Source organism: Dendronephthya gigantea, unplaced genomic scaffold, assembly GCF_004324835.1.
Source record: "Dendronephthya gigantea isolate DGI-Jeju-01 unplaced genomic scaffold, DenGig_1.0 000022F, whole genome shotgun sequence".
Classification (NCBI taxonomy): domain Eukaryota; kingdom Metazoa; phylum Cnidaria; class Anthozoa; order Malacalcyonacea; family Nephtheidae; genus Dendronephthya; species Dendronephthya gigantea.
The window spans coordinates 2354382-2377109 of record NW_021163032.1 but is presented as its reverse complement, the minus strand read 5'-3'; the positions used below and the strand labels follow the sequence as shown (position 1 = coordinate 2377109).

The 22728-nt window shown below is 36.9% G+C and overlaps 2 protein-coding genes across 3 annotated transcripts in view; both read left to right on the top strand.

Moving 5' to 3' along the window:
• The first annotated feature begins 1240 nt into the window (after positions 1-1240).
• Positions 1241-16041, top strand: LOC114522348 (katanin p80 WD40 repeat-containing subunit B1-like). Of its 2 annotated transcripts, XM_028543017.1 has the most exons (10): positions 1241-1840; positions 2500-2617; positions 2986-3038; positions 3464-3547; positions 3630-3661; positions 6372-6422; positions 6769-6867; positions 7313-7429; positions 14782-14875; positions 15618-16041. In XM_028543017.1, the coding sequence occupies exons 1-10, from the start codon at positions 1607-1609 to the stop codon at positions 15645-15647; spliced, it is 912 nt and encodes a 303-aa protein (XP_028398818.1). In that variant the 5' UTR covers positions 1241-1606; the 3' UTR covers positions 15648-16041. The 2 variants fall into 2 exon arrangements, with proteins under 2 accessions (XP_028398818.1, XP_028398819.1); XM_028543018.1 differs by lacking the exon at positions 14782-14875.
• The window catches only part of LOC114522346, a 48444-nt gene continuing 41430 nt past the window's right edge, over positions 15715-22728 (top strand). The window contains exons 1-2 of the mRNA XM_028543016.1: positions 15715-15766; positions 19465-19480. Coding sequence (XP_028398817.1) covers positions 19474-19480 — 7 coding nt within the window. The 5' untranslated portion in view covers positions 15715-15766; positions 19465-19473. The remainder of the gene's footprint in view (positions 15767-19464; positions 19481-22728) is intronic.

Below are 22728 nucleotides of genomic sequence, written 5' to 3'. Positions count from 1 at the left end.
CGGCTGCCAGCCGTGAATATGATTTCATTCTGCAAACTCTCTAATATCACCATTCATACACCATATACTATACAGCGGACGTACGTTATATGGCTGCCAGCCGTGAATATGATTTCATGGTGCAAACTCTCTAATATCACCATTCAACCACCATATACCATACAGCGGAAAATGCGATATCTGAGTTTTTCACCGGACGATTGTGCCATGTTGAGTAAAGCTCGTTGATAATTTGTCCCTTGGCCCCTGGTGATAAAAGGCTGCACGCAAAACTGGGTCTATTCTATACATGGGCGTAGGAGGCATCCAGAGATTTGGGGGCCAGGGGGACCAGCTTCCAGGGGTCGTTTTGGTTAATAAAAGGGCCTTTAGGGATGGATTGATTGCCAAAACTTTAAGGACACTACTAGCTAGTGTGGTATATATTTATTCTCTATATTCTTATATTTTCGGGGGGGGGGGGAGGTGGGGTGTTTCCACCCGGTTCCTAGGTACATCTTTATAGCACGCGTATCATGTGAACAGTCTCAGTATCTCGGGGAAAAGCCCGCATATTTTCGTGTGTTGTGGCGCAATACTATTTGAATTATTTATCGATTATTAGATGCAAATATTTCGGAAATGAGCACTTTTTCTGTAACAAAATTCCCTCCAGATATTTCACCTGGATATCAGTGAAAAATTCCTTACAGCAAGCCAGACAACAGAGGCCAGACAAGGGAGAAATGCTGGACACAACAGCGCACAATTACAGCATAGTCCCAGGCTTTGTAAATGCGCGCTGCAGAATTTGAGCGCATCATGAAGTCTGGGGCGACCGGACAAACGGACGTACGTTACACGGCTGCCAGCCCGTCCGTTTTAGCCTTTAAACACGGCTATCAGCCGTATGACTTAGATGAACCGGGTGGACTATCGTATATAAAATCTCGGCTGTCGCTAGAAAACTCGATTGTCGTTAATAATTTCGAATATCGTTCATAAAGCTCAATTATAGTTCATTTATCTCGATCACTTCGTATGTGTATCCTCGACTATTGTATACAGTACTCGCTTATCATATACACAACTCGACTATCGCATACTATACTCGACCTACTTTTGTCCACTTTGGCTTGCCATATAAATGAGAACATATGAAAAATGGCTTCTCAGCAACAGCGAAAGTTCTATTATGATTGGAACGAAGGAAAATACAGACAGAGTGATGAAAATATCCGGTTTTTTAAGGAGGTAAGAAAATTTTCCAAGGGAAAATATTCATGATTCCTTAATATAATTTAGCATAAACTTTTACAATAAAGAATCTCCGTAAGGATGGACATATCCGAGTTCCGGACCCTTTGGCGTTTAGCTTTGTTTACGTTTTTGTGACAGTCATCGAGCATCGATATTCCATATAGCTTCATTTAGCTACATTTAGCAACATCTTTGAACTAGAATAATGCAAAAATGTTGTCGTCAAAGAAATTGTATCGTAAAGACATAATAATACAGAAAATTAGTCAATTTTTTATTGCATAATGATGCATTTGAACACAACCGATGTCGAATTGACCGCCAAAATTATCTATCCATGGTTTCTGTTATTAAAATTTAATGATCAATGCTTTTAACGACTCTCGAGTCGGCAGATGTTAAATATAAATACTCCCAACACAACACAGCAAAATTACGAAGGGACAAATTGGAATATTGCTCGCTTCTGCTTCAAATTTATGCGGTCAGAAAGCGTTTAGTTGCTTATACAAATTTGATATACAATTCATCGGTGAATTGTTTCTGTTTTTGCGGTAACTGGAAAGAAAGCTTTTTGTTTGCTAATATTTATCAAACTGAGGTAATCTGGTAATGTAAGTTGTGGAGTGTTTTCAAGTGTTCGATAACAACACCTTTAAGGTTTTTGAAAGATATTATATCTAGCTCGGCTTTACAATTGTTATTGACAGTTAATTTACACGTGTGTTAAGCCTCAAACCTCAGTTGTGTGTTTGGCTCCAAGGTTCGATATTACAAGGGCACATTTTTGGCAAGTTCTGAGTGGAAAATGTATAATGTCCATCATGCTTCAGTTATCATATTGGATCGGAACGCCATATATTGCCCAGTTAGGGTACCAAGTACTGAAGTCTGAGGCTATTAAACTATTGGTTTCATCCCTAAAATGGTATTTGCCAATTATTAAAAAAATTACCCTAGATGTGAAATATATTTGTATACAAGTATAGTTTATGTTTGTTAAATGCAATGAATTTGGGTTTATGGGAAATATCCTTTACATTGCATGTCATATAATTCATTGCTGTGATAATTTTATTCAATTGTAAGCACAACTATAGAATACCTCACAAGTATAATTATCAACTTACATAACTTATTCTAACCCCACATAACCCCAAAATATTGTGGGTAACTATTCTGGTTTATTTTCTTTTATTTTTTACCTATATGTTATATATGTGCAGGATTTAATCGCATAATTTATATATGTTTCTGCAGATGGATTGTAAAGGACATAATCATAGTTATAATATTGACAAAATAAGAAAAGCACATGAAGAACAGAACAATAAGAAAAATGAAAATGTGGTAAAATGTTCTGATAATGTTGATGCAGGTGATGTGAACTTGACTAATATTATATAATTAGTTATGTTATATTATTTATATGATTTATCAGCATCAGGGCAAGTATACGATAATATGGGTCATATCTGTATAACAGTCAATAATTTTTAAGAGACATCAATAGGACAAAATTAATTTAAATTAGAAGGAAATACATGCAGCCATGTGATATGTCATTAAATATCAATTTCTGTGCAGCTTAACTATTAGCCACTTTGGTTAGAGATAGTAGGCCTGGGAGTTGGGGATAGAGTAGAGAAGTACATCTGATTCTACATATTAGGTATGGGGTTTTATTAATTAATCTACAGAGTTACACAATATGTATGTAATTTGTCCTTATTTGTCAATTTTCAGGGCGTGGTTGTGTCAATCACAATAAATTAAATGAATCAAAGACACTTAGTGAGGTAATTTTTTAAATTTAAATTTAATTTGAATTTTTAAATGATAGGAAAAATTTTTCTTAAGGCAATTGAAAATCAGATACCTAGTTATAAATACATGGTACCTAGCTATTCTGATGATCAAATTCTTGTTTCTGCAGTCTGACAATTTGGAAAAACCAGTCTGTTTTTTCAAATGTAAAAAAATATCTAGACGAATGTCAATGGTATGGAAATTCAGTTTTTTTACCTCAAAACACTTTGCCATGGGGGCAAAAATAAAGACTCATCCAATTTTGGGCAAATTTTCAAACATTACCAACTCATACTATTATCAATCGTACTATTAATCCCAACTTGCCATTGTATGATTATACCTATAGTCCTATAATATAATTACTGATATCGATTAATTAATACACAAAACTGTGTATATTTCTATAATTCAGCTATCCAAAGGGCACAAAGTAATGATGTCTGTGCTGAGTGCGAGGTTATTGAGGCTAACGGCTGCCCAGACTTTATGGCACAAGGTTAGTGAGTGAATAATTAAATTACTTTTTTCACATAATTATCAAATTAATTGCAATAATGATTATATATTTCACATTTCAGGATATGAATAGTTTTATTGAGTATATTCTAAGGTGAGTATTTTCCTAAGTTTCCTTAATTTACATTCTTTGTGCCATTCTGTTCCTTGCCGAAATGCAGCAACTTATTGCGGCAACTAAAAGTCTTCAACTGTAGCATCCATATATCATTCTCATTCCTTACAAACCATTTACATATCTACATACTGTATTTGGTCTAGGTTAAACGTCGCATTTTGGTCAGGTCGAATTCAATTCAAAAATAGATAATAAGATGATAATAGACCAATTGCGAAACTTAGTAACCGCGCCTTCGCATAACATGGAAGCGAGGCTTATTATGCAAAAAACAATATTTGTATTTTTTGCAGTACAAAGCTATCCGCCGAGTTATATCCCGGTTTTCGCCTTTGGTTTACATATTTTTCGATACCTTTAAAGCTTGGTTTCATCGTTGTTATCATAGTTTTCAGGTGAGGGAGTTTTGCCTTTCATTTGAGGCGTTTTTGTGATGTTTTCATTAATTTTTTCGGCTGCTTTCGTCGGGGAAATATGGAAAAGGCCGACACAAACTCAGGTAAAAATTCAGTTTTTTCCAAACTATTTCGTCTCAAGTTTTGAAAATTTATATCATTTTTCTTCCTCTTACTTGTGCAAAATTTGGCAATATATATTTGGTGCAAAATCTATGTTTTTGTGACAAAAATTATTGAAAAGTCACCGTCGAACAACTACCATGTTTACATTTCTCATTTAAAATTATTTTACACCAATTTTATCGATCGACAAGCTGTAATTTTACAGCAATTTTACAGCTCAGGAAAAAATGAGCAGAAATCTGTTGACAGAAACAATCGGAGATAAAATATACAACGGAGTTTTTTGGTTTATTTTCCCTGTGTATATAGACTACAGTACATGTGATGTGATGCCGACTCAAAAGCAAAACAACTCCTCAACTTGGCACACATGCATGACATGGATAGTAAAATACTTATTACCAAGACATAATATCATTCTCTATTTTGAATTGCCATTTAATATTTCTTTTTTTCAATATATTATACTATAAAGGTAGCCACAATGCGAGCAGCAGCGTTTTTTAAGATGTACCTTTACATGATGGCAAAGCCGAAGGCGAAAAAAATATACAACCCGAAGTTCGGAAGTGTTTTCCGTTTTATAATGCGATGATGAACGGAATCCTTTCCTTTTAAAGTATTCCTGGTTAACCTTTATTCAAAACATCTATTGCATGGTAGTAGATAGAAAGAATAGTGTTTTGTAGTGACACAAAATATACAGAACGTCAGATGCGTTCGAATTCGACCTTCATGTCGGGTATGCAAGCCATGCATCGTCTGTACTTTTTTAAAACGAAATAAACAAAAACATTTCAGTTAGTTACTTTTTGCCATTTTCACAGTATTACTCTGGTATAAAGATAAAAAATATAGTGATATTTGTGAATAAATTTGAACCATTTCAGTCATTAGGTGTGAAATTATATAATCTGACTGTCACTTTTCATTTAGTTTTCAATAATTTTTGTCACAAAAACATAGATTTTGCACCAAATATATATCGCCAAATTTTGCACAAGTAAGAGGAAGAAAAATGATATAAATTTTCAAAACTTGAGACGAAATAGTTTGGAAAAAACTGAATTTTTACCTGAGTTTGTGTCGGCCTTTTCCATATTTCCCCGACGAAAGCAGCCGAAAAAATTAATGAAAACATCACAAAAACGCCTCAAATGAAAGGCAAAACTCCCTCACCTGAAAACTATGATAACAACGATGAAACCAAGCTTTAAAGGTATCGAAAAATATGTAAACCAAAGGCGAAAACCGGGATATAACTCGGCGGATAGCTTTGTACTGCAAAAAATACAAATATTGTTTTTTGCATAATAAGCCTCGCTTCCATGTTATGCGAAGGCGCGGTTACTAAGTTTCGCAATTGGTCTATGAAGCTTAATGAGGTTTATCATCTTTTTATCTTGAATTGCATTCGACGCGACCAAAATGGGACGTTTAACCCAGGCCTTACCTCGGAGAAAACGAATAAAATGAACACTCAAATCATCTAAGTGATATCTTTGGGAGCCGTTATTCCCCGACGTAATTACATATACGTTAATTCTTGCCGTCTTCCACAACCAAAGTTCTAATTAGGGGCTGTTAATTCACATGAAACCGCTTACCGAGATGTATCGAAGCATAAAATGACTTCAGGGAGGTACCATAATGAAAAAGTCTTGTTGAAACGTTTCATTTTACGTTTCGTTAAATCTCGGTATGTGAATAGCCCTAAATGCCTAAATGTGGTTTTGTGAAGATGTGCAGTGGTTGTGCGTCGAGTAAAACCCGGGGGGGGGGGGGTGTAATACATTATTTAGATTGGTCCCACAGGTTTTGACTAGGATCATTTTTCCCGGAATCGCAAAGGCATAGGTTATAGTGGACCTATATTCAGGGCCTTAGCTATAGGATCAAATTAGCCTACCTACTGCAGTTGTACTGCAGTAGTTGTACAGTTGTACTGATGAAGGTTCGGGTTAACGGACCGAAAACTTTGCACTATTACGTGGTGGGCCTACAATTAAGGGCTAAATTTACTTGTAATAATTATGTGTTATGCTTTAAATCAAAATGATTTATGATTATATACATTTGAAAGCAAATATAATGTTATCAAAAGGCAGTTGGAAGGGGCAATAATTGTTTAGCAGACAGCATATTAACGTTATGTTTCTTATTAGGGTTGAGGACAATGCTGTTGTGGTGGACATACTTCCAATATTAACAAAAAGGTACCTGAATATATACTTTGGTCTAAATTTGTATATAAATTTCCGTTTGAATATTATTAACAAGACAACGCCTATTAGTTTTTTTTACTAACACATACAGCGGTCACAGAAATTACGGTTCTTTTGGCCATATACATTATCCTGACATCATTATTTTAATTCCTGTGGAAGCATTATTGCCAGAAGATCGCCCAGGGCCACAGATTGATAGCCAAAGCCAAAACTGCTCCTTGTCATATAATGGTCTAACTAAAAATACGCTTGATATGTAGTTTGTTTGCAAATACACGAGGACTTAAGTTGTTCGGATATGAAAATTCACCCCTATCATATACGATTTTTTCAGAGTGAGGAATGAAGGTACTGAGCTATCCACGCTATCAATGGGTGCATGCCTGGATCTTCTTCCAGTTCTTGCGGATTTGTTGGAATCAAAATATGAAGAGTACGTAAATTATTATAATAATGGCCCGAATAGTTTTTGGTAAACATGCATACATGACCGTTCAACTAAGTGAATGACCGTTATTCCATAAGCGAGAGAAATCATGCATAAGAATTTGTTTCTAGACATCGTTTTTGTCTTTTTGTGTATTTTAGTAATTTAGAAAGAAACATTGACGTTTCTACCAAAGGGGAATTCGCTCCTTTGATGAAAGGCCGTATTATAGGTCGAAACCTCGAGAGGTTTTTGGTATATTTTTTAGTACAACCCCAGAGGTTAACTAGCTTGCAATTGAATTCCATATATACACCAAAAAGTGCTGTGTAATTGTTCATCCACATTTTGATCGATATTGGCATATTAGTTTGCCTCGCCGGAATAAATTTGTCTCATTAACTGAAACCTGTTAACAGGTTTACTTAATGAATATCGTATGTTTCTGTAGTTACATAGTTACGTCTATAAACATGATACGCGAGGTCATGAAACGCTGGTGGAAGGAACTGCAGATGATGGGAAAGAAAGAAAAACGAGAATTTGAGATCGATCACCGATGTAGCAGGTAAAATACTGTTGTAATACTAAAACGACGTTATAAATTCGTAATGTGTTAATATAAAATTCGTGGCTAAACTAAACATATTGAACTGCGACGTGCACTCACGTATGCATACAGGGACGCCGGAACGATGCGAGGGCAAAAGGGGCAGATTTTGGTGAAAGGGCACTCCTGTAGCGGCGCATTAATAAAGAATGTTTGCAAAACATCGTCAGTTAAACTTCGTATCGTGATTTCTCTTTCCAAGATAATTTCTGTGTTGAGACGATTGTGTTATTCTTGATGCTCGTTTGTGGCACGTCTACTTCGGATATAGAATGTAATTAATCTTTTAAAACGAAAGGGCATTTTTTCCCCCTTGCCCCTGCTGGTAAAAGGCAAGGGGGGCAGTTGCCCCTGCTGACCCCCTGTCCCAGCGTCCCTGTATGCATATCCTAACCGCGCGTAAGTGTTCTACTGCATATTCTTGGTAAATTTTTTTAGTAGGGTTGACTCCAAGCCTTGGTGAAGAAATGCAATATCTCAAGCCTAACTTTGATTAAGAACTCCACACACTAATTACATGTAACTAGTACTTTTCAAAGTTGCAACAACCAAATAAAACGCATAAAATTAGTGCGGGGAAAATGGTTAATCCTCGGGCGGGCGCGGAGTGAGGGTACTAATTCCGCTCGGAAATTAGGAATTACGCCCAGGTATTGTGACAGAACATAGCGGAATCCAAAGTTGCCCAAATTCTATGCCATGGACCATTAACGTTGGACGTTCAATAGTCATGGTGCTTGTGCGCATGCCCAACATTTGAACGAGCAAAGACTTGGTTATTATTGGCTAAAACAGAATGCTTGTATTTCAATGAGAACGTCAGCAATTTAACTATCATTTCGCAAATAAAGTAAAATAAAATAAAGTAAAATGTTAAAAGACGGGATAAAAATTATGTATAGCATAAAAATACACTTGGAATTAATAAACAAATGAAAGACTAACGATTCATAATCTGCGAGCTTTTGTCTATTTTTATTCTTTATTTACTGTCATGATCAAACTTCACTTTATTTGTACAAATATACGATCGCTATGTCGTTTTGCAAAGACGTAAACAGCTATGAAAAGCTATACTACACCATTGTTTTAACTTTAAAAAAGGTTTCTTAAATTAAAATTTGGATTTTTTAGAGCAAACGTCACTACAAAATGTTAGAGTCGACTGCAACTACTGATTGAAACTTGAGAAATAACATATGTGACGTTTACATCTTGAAGATTTTTTTCATTGTTTGAAAATAATACAGCAAAATAATGGACACTTGATAATGTTCACCTGATTTTTACTCTTTTCGTACAGAATGATATAAATGTTTTCTAGCGACTCGTTTGAGTAATTTCATAGTATAAGCTTTAGTCTGGAAATTATTAATTGCGAGGATTACTGCATGCATGTATTTCTAGTTGGTGCAACGTAATTGCTTTCTTAAACTTTCTGTTTCGTCATCAGCGATGGCGGTTAGGCGGATGTTTTTAAACTTCCATAAATTGTTGTTTTTTCTGTATGTCCATATTGTTTTTCTTGGATTATCTCATTATGAATGCGTTACATTAACGTCATTGTTCAACCACAAGCTTTTGTTCTTGGCCAAGGAGTCTACAGTGGTGAAAATCATGGTTTTTAAAAATAACGGTCGCGTGCGTAAGTCAACGGCCAAATCGCTAATCCTTGACAATTCTACAAAAATCATGCTCGGATGTCGTTTATTTATACATGCATCTTTCTCAATGTGGTTTATTTTGTTATCTGGTGATATTGAAACAAATCCCGGACCTGGACGGCCTCAAAACTCGTTAAAATTTGGTTTAGTAAACGCGCGCTCTTTACGGAGCAAGCTTGCCAAATTCCAGGTACTGATGTCGGTGTTTGATTTTGACATTTTGGCCGTGACGGAAACTTGGCTTAATGCTGATATACATGACGCTGAGATCACCGCTGGTTTACCTTATACTTGTTACCGTAGAGATCGTTCAGACGGCAGGAGAGGTGGCGGAGTTTTGCTTGCTGTGAACAATAAATGTTTTTCATATCGTCGTTGCGACTTGGAACTTGATCAACTTGAAATGGTTGCGATTGAAATTGAATCGTCGAATTCACCAAATCTTATCGTTGCTGTGTTTTACCGGCCTCCTGATATTCATTCATCTGGTTTTATTGGGGACTTCACGACCTTCTTAGACAAAGTTAACTCTCGTGAGTACGGAAAGAAACTATTAATCTTGGGCGACTTCAATTTTCCTCACATCGATTGGGCTAATCTCGATATTTCTTTGCCAACTGGAACAAACCTTAACTTTTGTGATCTATTAACAGAATATTTCTTAAGTCAAGTTGTGTTTTTACCAACACGATGTACCGGAGATAATACGAACAATGTACTGGATTTGGTTATCACAAACCATCCGGATAGCGCTAGACACCTTGATGTCATCAGTTCAGCTGATTCGCTGTTCCCAAGTGACCATTCTCTGGTGGCATTCGAACTCGTTTCCAAATGCAAACGACCTCCAAAACAACACCGGATTTGCTACTCATACAAGAAAGCTGATTTTCCTGGCTTGAGGAATTTATTAAAAACTGTTCCTTTCCACTGCGCCTTGGATAATGATAACATCGATGACGATTGGCAGTGTTGGCTGGACCTATTTAACGCAGCCGTCGACCAACATGTTCCCAAAGTCAAAATTAGAGACATCAATAGTCCACCTTGGATTGATGGTGAAGTGTTACATCTAATTCACAAGAAAGATGCTGCTCGAAGAAAGGCTTTGGCTAGTAATGGTGGAACTCGATCAACTGCGAATCCTGCGTGGGAGAAGTATCGCAATCTACGACGCAAAGTCAAGGCTATGATTGACAAGAAACATAGAGACTACGTTGAAGCTGTGTCTCATTCAGTGAACACGAACTCGAAGCGTTTCTGGTCGTACATTAAGGCAAGAACCAAATCAGGATCAATCCCGAACATAGTCACCCATAACAGTGTTAAATACTCAACGAATGAAGCAAAAGCTGAGGCGTTCAATAACTTTTTCTTCACCTCCTTTACTCAACCTGATGCACATACCAGTGGTTCAATTCCAACGCAAAACAATTCGTTCGAATTCTCGTTAAGTGAGATTATGATATCGCCAATTGAAGTAGCAGCCTTGTTACGTAAACTTGATGTTTCAAAAGCCTCTGGTCCTGATGGCATTTCCGCCAGAATTTTAAAAGAATGTGCTGATCAAGTAGCTCCTTCCTTATGTGAACTGTTTAACAAATCATTGCGTCTTGGGCAGTTCCCCTCCCAATGGAAAAACGCTCATATTGTACCAATATATAAGAAAGGAGATAAAGAACTGGTTTCCAACTATCGTCCGGTTTCTTTACTGAGTGTGTTGTCTAAAGTCTTGGAGAGGTGTGTCTTTAACCGAGTACTCAGTCATGTATCTTCCGCCATCCATAATTCTCAACATGGTTTTATGAAAGGAAAGTCAACGGTCACCCAGCTTTTATGTTTTCTTCATGAAATTGGGTCAGCCCTAGACCATGGATCGCAAACAGATGTAATTTACCTAGACTTCTCCAAGGCTTTTGATAGCGTCGATCATAAGCTGCTTATCCAGAAATTACATTGCTATGGTATCAATGGCGCTCTTCTGGATTGGTTCACCAGTTATCTTACAGACAGATCGCAAAGAACGGCTGTTGGTGGCGCACTTTCCAAATCTCTTCCTGTGTTATCTGGTGTTCCGCAGGGTTCTATTCTCGGACCATTGTTATTCGTGATTTTCATCAATGATCTACCTAAGAGTGTCTCAACCAACTGCTCCATGCTCCTCTACGCCGATGACACCAAGTGTTACAGAGCTGTTAATGACCAGAGCGACGCGGAGAAACTTCAACATGGCCTCGACCTCCTACATCGCGCCAGTACATCGGCGTATCTACGGTTTAACGTTGGCAAATGTGAGAATGTATCCTTCACTAGGAAGAAGAATCGTGTGGAAACTGTTTACCAACTTGGTGAAGTTTCTTTGAAGAGTTCGTCTTGCCAGAAGGACCTTGGCTTGATTGTATGCAACACACTAACATGGAAAGAACACACAATCAAGGCTGTTAAGAAGGCAAATTCCATGTTAGGCCTGTTACGACGTAACTCCAACAAGTTCTTCTCCACTTTGGCAAAGCGACTTCTGTATGTAGCTCTGGTTCGATCCAACCTTGATTACGCCAGCGAAGCATGGTCAGGTCAATCCATCCAGTTGACTCGTTATGTGGAAGGTGTACAAAGGAGGGCTTCCAAATTCATTCTTGGTTGGCCTGGTAGTCTTGCATCGTATCGAGAACGTTTGGTCAAGCTACAACTCCTTCCTATCTGCTATTGGCACGAGATCAAAGATTTGATGTTTTTGCATGGGTGCATCTATGATAGGTTTGATGTAGATGTTGAACAGTACGTCAAATTCACACCACAATTGCAAGACCGTCAGTTGAGGAATTCCGGGGCAATGAATTTCGCGCTACCAAAAACAAAAACCAAGCAGTTCGAACACAGCTATTTCATCAGAACGTGTAGGTTATGGAACAGTTTACCAACCTCAGTAAAGGAAGTAAAATCACCACGTATTTTTAAGAATCTTTTGAAGCAAAAGTATTTCTTGGGTGTGCGTCATGTATTTGATGTGGATGTCTTTTGTACGTGGCGTTCTATTTGTCTTAAATGTAACTCTATACGTAATCTTTCTTCAGATAACCTCAGACTATGTTGTTAATCGTCTGAATCCACGTTTGTATTGTGTGTATATCTTGTCCAAATTTGTAAATAGTTATTTATGTTAACCTTGTAGCTATTGGGAGAATGCCTTGGTTAGGGTTGTGCTCTGTCGCAATCTCCCTTGTTGTCAAGTGTAATATTTAGACTTCACAACTAAAATAAAGTATATATATAGTATATATATATATATATATAAACGGCTTATATATATATATATCTATATATAACCAAGATAATCGTATTTCGTTAAGACTAAAAGAGTGCTCAATACTAAATTGAAAAGCAGAGCTATATTAATATTAATATTAAAAATCTTAAAATTACAATGATTTTTCGCTACTCAGAGTTTCACGATCTTTAACGATCGATCATCAGGCGATTATGTCCGTTTAATTCTCTTGCTTGATTTCGTGATCTTCAATTGATCTTGTTGCACGCGCGCACGATGAAATTTTCCAGCTTTGTACCGGTCATTGTGGGGACATTTCTTGAACAGCTCTGATCGCTTATTTAACAAGTTTTTATAGTTTGATTTCATAATACAAAGTTTTTCTTCAATACAAAGATTACAACGTGAGTTACCGGTAGCATAGGGTGTTGAGTGATTAAGAATTGACCAATGGATGGGAAAATCTTTTTCCTTAAACTTAAGTTGCCATATATATTTAGACAGTTCAGTTTCCTTTTCATATTGAATTAAATTAAACGATTTCTTATGGTTGCTATATCTTTCCTTAAACGAATTTGCTGTCATACCAACATATATTTTCTTCACACCGTCATCCAGAGAAGTTACAATTGCTTTGTAAACGACACTTTTCGATTGACATTTGTTGTCTAGAGGGCATTTATCCCGATTTCTACAATTACACGTTGGGGTTGTCTGAGGATCGTTTTTCCTTAATACTTTCCGATTATGCTGCGAAATTACATTCTTTACATTTGGCATACAACTATAACTGACTTTTATCGTGCTTCTGTTGAATATCTTGTGAAGAGGGTTTGTGGGAGGAAAATGTTTGTCGATAAGCTGAAGAAATCTGCCTCCAACGTTTGTTCTGAGTAGCGAAAAATCATTGTAATTTTAAGATTTTTAATATTAATATATATATCTATATATATATATATGTATATATATATATATATATATATATATATATATATATATATATATATATATATATATATATATATATATATATACACCCATTTGCAAAAACGTTGGCCGCAGATAGATAGATAGATAGATACTCGAAATCTTATTGGAATTGCATATGATTACATTTGAATGGGATTTCAATCATATTACACAACATATGCAATTCTAATCTATCTATATATCTATCTGCGGCCAACGTTTTTGCAAACGGGTGTATATATATATATATATATATATCCAAATGTAATTGTTTGTAATGGATAAAAGAGTGCTCAATACTAATTACAAGTAGAGCGAGTCATGTATTGAATTTATCTTAAAATATTGTCGTCGCTACACGGTGTTTCACGCCTGACCTTTTACAGTCAGACGATCTTCAGGCGACAAATACAGGATTGAGTTCAATCATGGTTCAATGTTTGCTTGCGACGCATCTTCAACGGTCTGCTGACGCGCGCTCGCGCGCTTAGATGTTCGCGCCCCATTCTGCGTGCGTTTAAACCGCCCCGCATTGAACTTGTTCCGGTGGCAGCACTTCGAGAACAGTTCGCTTCTTTTGTTCAAGGATTTACTATGGTCTGCTTGTATTATGCATAGTTTTTCTGAAAGGCATAAGTTGCAGCACTTTTTACCACTTTTAATGGGGTGGGGGGGTGCGCCACCCCCCGCACTGCTGGTAAAAAGTGCTGCAACTTATGCCTTTCAGAAAAACTATGCATAATACAAGCAGACCATAGTAAATCCTTGAACAAAAGAAGCGAACTGTTCTCGAAGTGCTGCCACCGGAACAAGTTCAATGCGGGGCGGTTTAAACGCACGCAGAATGGGGCGCGAACATCTAAGCGCGCGAGCGCGCGTCAGCAGACCGTTGAAGATGCGTCGCAAGCAAACATTGAACCATGATTGAACTCAATCCTGTATTTGTCGCCTGAAGATCGTCTGACTGTAAAAGGTCAGGCGTGAAACACCGTGTAGCGACGACAATATTTTAAGATAAATTCAATATATATATATATATAATTATATATACTCATATATATATATATATATATATATATATATATGAAACTCAGAGTAGCGATAGCTAAATAAATTCATTTTAAGACTTAATTTCATCTACTTAATTCGCTCTACTATAACATCTTATAGTATTGAGCACTCTTTTGTCTTTTCGAACAACAAGATTATACTTATATATATATATATATATATATATATATATATATATATATATATATATATATATATATATATATATATATATATATATATATATATAGTTCAAAGACTTTCAGGCAATTCTACATGTTTTGATTGTCTTAATTAGCGTTTTCAATATCGATAATGATTGTGATAATCGCAATAAAGGCAATCTCCATTCCTTACAGAAGTGTGAATGGTGTATATACGCTTCTTATATCCATGACTGATCGCATACGAGCGTTGGCCAAAAGAAGTGGAAGGATAGGCGAGAAAGCAAAGGTGAAAGTATGAGTAGTAGCTATAGGACAGATTTAGGATCAGGAAGGTAGAAGATTGAAAAGTTCATAGCTGACCCTTGGAAAATTGTTATTTAGTAATTGGGCAAGATCGTTAACCGCCAAAGATTGCCGTATTTAAGTTGTTGAACCTTGTTGTCATAATGCGTACAGGTCTTGCACTGACATTGCTTACGAAGTTCGAACCATGCTTTTTGAATGCAGTTAAAAGCTATGTATCGTTGTCTCGGGCGGAATTTCGGGTCTCTATATACAATAGACCACTAACAAACTGGTTTTCCACTGACGATAAATTATTTACTCGCGAAGCGACATACTATTTTTTATTCACAGCTCTAAACTGCGGTTAAGAGAACAAATTCTCAAGTACAAAAGAATAAAGTCACATTGCGCGAATTAAATTATATACGCGCTTCTTCACGTACACATGTATAAAAGTCGGCCATATAGATCCATAAATAAGTCATATTTGAAATGTATTGGTGAAAAAATCGAAAGAACTTCGTTTTCCGCATATTTTAGTATGCATTAAATTTTGTTGACCCATGTGTTAAATAATTTGGATGCATTTAAAGTTTCCGGCAAAACTCGTAAGTCGAAAGCAGCCTTTAGTGGAAAACCGGCTTAAGACCAGCCGAGTCTGCCTGTTATTTCATCTCATGTAGTTATATCATATGTTATCTCATCTCATGTAGTTATATCATATGTTATCTCATCTCATGTAGGTACTGCAAGAACTCATGGCATTGCTATGAAAGTGAGGTCATCAAATGCGGTGATCAAGATCCATAGAAAACATAAACATTTCCGCTGACAAGTTACCTGCGGTCTTGTTATAATAGAGCCTAGCGGAAATAGGCGCAAGGAACTATTGGTAATGTCAAGAGGTCTGGTATATAAATAATGAACATCTCACCTGTTTAGGGTAGTGATCTCTATATGAACTGGAACGATAACTCGGGCGCCATCTTTGAAGCCATTAGAAGCCAACATTGAACTGTAAACAAACGAGAACGATAACTCAAGGGGGAAAATTGAAGAAGAGTTTTGAGCTGAAATACTTGAAGCCAAATGTTGAGCCGTATATGAAATTAAAGCTATTAAAAGGTTTTATAATATAAGTATGATATAACGAGCAATTTGATTGGCTACCGCGCGTGCATTGTGAGGCCATAATGCACGCTTCTGGCTTTGAAGTTTTTATTGCTAAGCAACATCTTAAATAACATGTAAGGAGAATTTCATTATTGATCAAATAAATAAACTTTGTTGTTGCCCTACAATTTCTTCTTTCGAGAAGCTCGGCTACGCCTCGTGTTTTACAAGCTTCTCTCGTATTCTCCCAACATTCCCCCATCTTGCATTATTACACCATAAGTTCATTACCTACAGTTCATTGGAAGCAAAAATGGGTACCATTCCCAATCCCTTTTCTATTGTTTTTGTCTTCACGGTTGGTGATCGCGCCGATAAAAACAATAGAAAGGGACTGGTACCCATTTTGAATTAAAATTGGGTTCAAAGATCGCAGCCAATTAACCACTAGTTATCGTTCCAGGGTTTATAGAGTTCACTGGGTTAAGGTCAGTCTGTTGTGCAAAGCCTGATTGAAGACGCTAACCGCTTAATTAATTAAATTTGCGGCACAAATAAATTCCAGCTCGATGGCGAATTCCAATACTGAGAGCATTTTAATTCCGTCAAATAAAGAGAGGTTGTTGACCTCAGTCATTTCACGCAAAAATGTGTGTCCATGGAAATAGATATAGCTGAAACGTTTGCCTCGGCTGGAAAACAAATCATCAACCTCTTATATAGCCAGTGTATCTGACTGTGTATTACGCGAAAGGAAACGACGACGGACTGACTAAAAAACTAAATAAGGTTATTTTGTTTCAAAATGAGTAATTACCTGTTGTTGTGACCACCTGATTCTCTCTGACCATATTCTCAGGGCTGCAGCCATATAGAAGCTTAATTGGCGGGTGCATATTCGTATATTCGTCTTATGCCCGACTGGGTATAGAGGTCATGTGGTTAATTTCCCTTGACGGCACAAGCTTATTGATTTAAATATATAGGTTTATATTCGCATCGTGCAGCCTGCCTCAGAAAATACTACTGCATATTTTGTCCTTCGCGGCTACGAATGCACGATGACTACCGTTTCTGTAAGTACTACCTTCATTTATATATGATATATAGATATCCTTTGTGGTGACGTAAAGTAATTTCCAATATGCACTTTTACATCTCTCTTGAATGAGTCAACTTGAATATTATGCACTGAATATGTAGTTGTAAACAGTATCTTTGTTTTAATGTTGAAAATATTTAGTTAGCTTGTTGAATGAAGCGATATAGACTTGCTTTCTATTTTGAACTTAACCACCGTTTAAGGTAAACGGGCTTGATACAACCGGCTGTGAAAGAAATCGGGTACTAGACTACTAGCTATATATTTTATATGTCTGAAATCTTGAGATTCATGTGGCAACGAAATCGAAATAGTATTTTTATATAACTTTATAATCAAAAGAAAGTAAGAATTACTGGCGAATTGCTATGGCTTATACCGATAAACATGCGCGTTCGAGTCACTCGAAGACAAACAGCAAATGTCGCTGTTTAAAATTAAAGTGCTACTGCAACGAAATTTTTTACACCTTTTTTATTGATTCAATTTAAAGTGCTCATTCTCTTGATTTCTGAAAACAGAATCAAAATTGGCTTTTTCAAAAGATTTTTTAAGCTCTCCGAAGTCGCGATTTTTGCCACTTCCTGTGCGAACTTTTGCTCCGCCATATTGTGGTTTGACATAGAAAAGAGTACCGATTCTTAGCATGGCGTAGAAATACTAGTGTTAAGTAGCCTCGTCGATGAAGAAGCTGTGTTTCTTACAGTCCCGACTAAGCCAGTATTCATCAAAATTATGAAATATCTATACATCTGTTCCTAACGAAAGAGGCAGATCGCCAAAGTCGAAGAAAATTATTGAATTTTGTCCCGACTTTCACGTTGCGGTTCTTTGCGCGGCTAAGTTGATTTCAAAGATTCGTTATTCGTATATGACTCTTGTTTAGTAAGATCCCTTGAATAAAAGAATGTTGAAAGAAAATGCAGTGCCTATGCATGCAGTTGATGTCTGAAGAATTGTAGCACAAGTTGAAAAACAGCTAACATGCAGATATATAAGCAAAGGCTAGTTTAGTATTTTATCATCAATGCGAGCGTACATGCACTCATGATGTATTTTTAAACAAGATATAGTGGCATTGGCCTTGCCCGTGGTGTCTTGGTGCACGTCTAATGTCCTTTCTTAAGACATTGAAATTCAATTTAAATTGGCAAGAATGGTGATTCTTGAGTGATTTATGTAGATAAACAGACCTGTGTGTTTGATATATTTCAATACCTATATGTGCGATTGCCAAACAGTGGCATTTATAATAGTGCAGTATCATATTACTGTTTATGGTTTGCAGGAATATATAGCATAGCATACACCAATATGATCAGTAACAAGGACATCATATCATTGCCTTCGTCTTCTTTTACTGAAAGACTAAACAGAAAGACTAAATTTCCTAGCAAAGTTTCCTATCTTCACTTTTTACTGAGAATTTTATTAGTATATTGAATAAGGCCAATGCGAACACCAATTACCAATATATATAATTATAGCCCTCTTACTCGCTAGACCTGTGTATATAACGCCTAAATGTGTTATTTATGTTGACTCTCTTAAATTCGTTTGAAGATATTTAGCTTTTGTTTACTAATTCTTTAAGATCGTCTTACGAAGGACTATATGGCACAACATATACATGCATCCATATATTTATGGCATATATTATTACATTATATCGCTGTCACACGGGCTTACTAATTCGAATTTTCTAACAAATCGGCGTATATTTTCAGACCCCGCAATATATGTTAGTTAACAGAATTAACTTCCATTTCACAATAAAATGATTTGGCTCTTCGCCTGAAGCTCGGAAATTCGTAGCGGACAACACACTAGCCATGGTAAGCTTCGAAACATCGGTATGACGTCACATGCAGCATACATGGCGGCTATAAAAGTTCGCATCTGAGACAAAATTAGTGAACTTCATTGACAACATTTACTTCGATAAAAGTTCAGAAATGAAAGTTCACAATATTCAATGGTTGCTTATAGCAGGATGTTACGTTGCCGTAAGTCACGTGCAAAAAGCTCGACACGACAACCAAGCCGAAATTATGACCTTAGGTAAATACTGACTTTAGCCCGTTTTCCACTATAATTTATTCGCGCGGCGCAAAGCGAAATCTGAAATCTGATGATGTGATTGGTTTGCAGCTGTCCTTGTTTTTACATCAACGTTTTTTGCCCAAATTACACTAGCCCTTTGGTCTTTGCGGCAAATGTTTTGATAGAATTCTTCATTTAAAATAGATCAATATATTTACAAATCTATGTAGCTATCTTTTCCAAAAAAAAGGTAGTAAATATTAAAAATTACTCTTCACTTTACTCACGAGGAAACGTTTATAAAAATTATTGTAACCCTTTTTGTTTTGTAGGAATCATCCATGGAAGGTATCTTTTTACGATTATATATTGATATTAGTAAAATTACAAATGACATTATTGAGAATTCTGGCCTAGCTCTGATTGGTCAATATCGACCTCGGGTTATTACGCCATAATCGCGAAGTATGCGAAAATGGCGGCCAATTGTTTTTGTCAACGTGACAGATAAAAAAATTATATTAGATAGTGCTCAAAACCATATAGATAGAGCAGATAAAAGTATTGCTTACCAAAAATCGACGACTACAGTCAGTTTCATGCGTATAGGAATCTTCAGGTAGTGGAAAAGAACTTAATTCACTTCTGATGGATGTTTTATAGTCTGTTGTCTTGTGATGTTATTGCAGCAAATGCGCTGAAGCCAACGCAGTACTGCTTTATCAATAACAGACTATATATTCCATACCTCTGAAGGGAATTGGATCCAACAAAATTGGATCGTGTGGGAACAAACCTTAAGATTTTTTCCGTATAACTTAATCGGCCTGAAACATTCTTTTATGAGTGCATGTAGAAACTGATTCTGATTTTTTGTTAAACAAATTAGCCTTTTCCTTTAAAATGCAAAGTTTTTCTTCCAAAATAAGACGCCCGGTAGGCGTTAACTCGGGCTATGTAGCCGGTAAATACACTGCACTGAAACTGAGCTATATTGATACACTGTAAATACGCGACTGTCCGGGCGGAAGACTAAGCCTGCGACACAAAAAAATAATAATAATAATCGCGAAACCTAGACTCGGCTACCACAGGTAGCCTGTGTAAAAAGACATTTTGAACCATAATTTAATGAGGACATCTCACAGAATCGTGCAAATATGGGTACGTTAGCATCGTCAGCCCAATGTAACACAAAAACAAACATGAGATTTAACGTAGAAAAACGGGAGAGGGGGACGGGTAAACTTGGGTAATTTTTTTATCAGCTTACGCGACCTTTTTCATGCTCGAATGATTTTATACGTGAATGCTTGCTTGGGTGACTACGCTAACAATGGTCGGTGGCTATTCTACAGGATATGAGTTAATAATTCAATAACTCGGTTGTTCGGATTTTTTCTTTTGGGGTTACCTAAAGTCTAAGGTTTATGCCACTCTTCTGGAACACCTGGACGAGATCGAAGCGAGAATTCAACACGAGATAGATATTCTGAAATGGCAATGGTTCGTCGTGCTGTTTTTAGTACCATAAAGAGAGACTTTGTGTGGATAGGAACTGGGTACATGGTGAAGACTGAAGTTAACTTTTGTACTCTTTAACGTTTTTCTGTTAAAAAATATAATGCAAACTTCTAAACTATGTTCTTCGTTATGCACTGATTTCCTAGGGGGCATGTGGTCTTAGTGGTGCAGTTACAACTGTCTGCGGTTATGCTGTGTGACGTTTTGTTCCTGATGAATTCGTGCATTGTGTTTGGTAACTATACGAACTTCAAGTTGTCCGTACAACTTAGCTTACCTTAGCAGTGTTTCTATTAAAGATCCTATATGCAGCTTGTGGCTAGGTGGAAAGTGTTTATCTAGCAGGTTTAGGAAGCTGCGGCTAACATTGGTCCTCAAACTATTACTGAAAGGAGAGTTGAACCAAATGACGTTGCGTTGCCTGCTCCTGCGTGTTTGTGGCTGTGATGCATGTTTCATGTAGTCTAATTTGTGTCTAAAACTGCTGTGCCTTAGTGCGTTTTGGTAAATAGGTGCTGGTGAATGATTGCTCGCCAGACGAGAGTGATGATATGCGTTTATTAATTGTTATGGGTAACTGTTTTATGATGCATGGTGGGTGGTTGGAATGTTTCTTTATGTATATCGGATCGTTATTGGGCTTCCTATAAGGTGTATACTTTCCGGCGGAAAGATCAAAAGTTACGTCTAAAAAGTTTACAACTTGCAGATTTGCCTCGGCTGTGATTTTCAGGTCAAATTGTTCGTAAATCTTGTAGAGATATTTTCTAGTCGTATCTGTCAAACAAATGTTTTGGTTGCCAAATTTCTGTCCTAGGTGGTCTAATATAAAAAGGCCTATACGAGCTCACAAGTTTCGGCTCCGTCAAAGTTATCCATGGTAACGACAAATAAACTGCTGCTGTCTTTTTTATCCACGGTTTTCCTTGAAATAGAGAGATTTTCTAGCGTGTTTTTTTGCTGAAATTTCGTCTTTTGGAATAGGTGTCAAACTTGAAGCCCAAGATAATGCTTGCATGGTCTAATAGTTTTTCTGAAATTTATGGATAGAAATTTACAATATAAAACGAAATAAAAGAGTGTCTGTTTTTATTTTCAATCTTGCCAAACCATTCGATTACGTTTTATGTGTTTTTCCATTGGTTGAATCTCAATTTCTTCCAGCTCAAATTGATGCCTTTATATATTTTTATAAGGTGATTCTTCACAATGGAAATTATTTTATCGTGAGCCTTTTATAGAAGTAGGTACAGACACACCTTATGGGGTGTAGGAAAAGTATCATATTACATGTTTTCACTATCGATTCCGCCATGCTGGATTACATTGCTTTTTTATCGTGTTTGGAGTTTGCGGTTTTAAGAGCAAACGAAGGACGAAGAACGTAAGGATTCATCGAACCAAGCACGCAACGTCAACGGTTATGTAATGTGCCAACCACCCTCCAACCAACCGAAAGGCCTTTCGGTGATGGGTGTCGCTAGAGTGAAGGATCTGTGGACGTCGAAACCTATGCGTTTTTAGACTCTGGGTCGAACACCTCGTTCTGCACAAAGCCGTTCCACCCGCGTCTCTCCAACCAAGACATCTATGGTCAACGATGGCGCCAAATCCAATATTTAGCAGACTTGTTCTGGCGACGTTGGACGAAGGAGAATCTCCCATCTTTGCAGAAACGACAGAAATGGAATAAAGAGAAGAGAAACTTTGAGAAGAATGGCATCGTGCTAGTCCTGGATGACAAAACCCCCGCGGAATTTCTGGCTCTAGTCGAAACGATGGGCTCATACGCTCTGTGTAAGGTTCAAGACCAGGACATCCGAACTGACAAGACCAGTCAAAAAGATTTGCGAGATAAAACTTTGACGTAGATAAATACAGTGACATACGATGATATTCAGCGAGCGTTGCGTCCAGTCAAGTCCTCGGTACATATGAGTATTTCACTTTTCAAATACTATATAGTATATCTCGCGCCAAATATACATGCGCCAAAACACAACTGAAGCGACGAAAAATAATAAACTAACAAAAACAAATCATGACTCATTTATGTTTCGCCGCCAAACGTC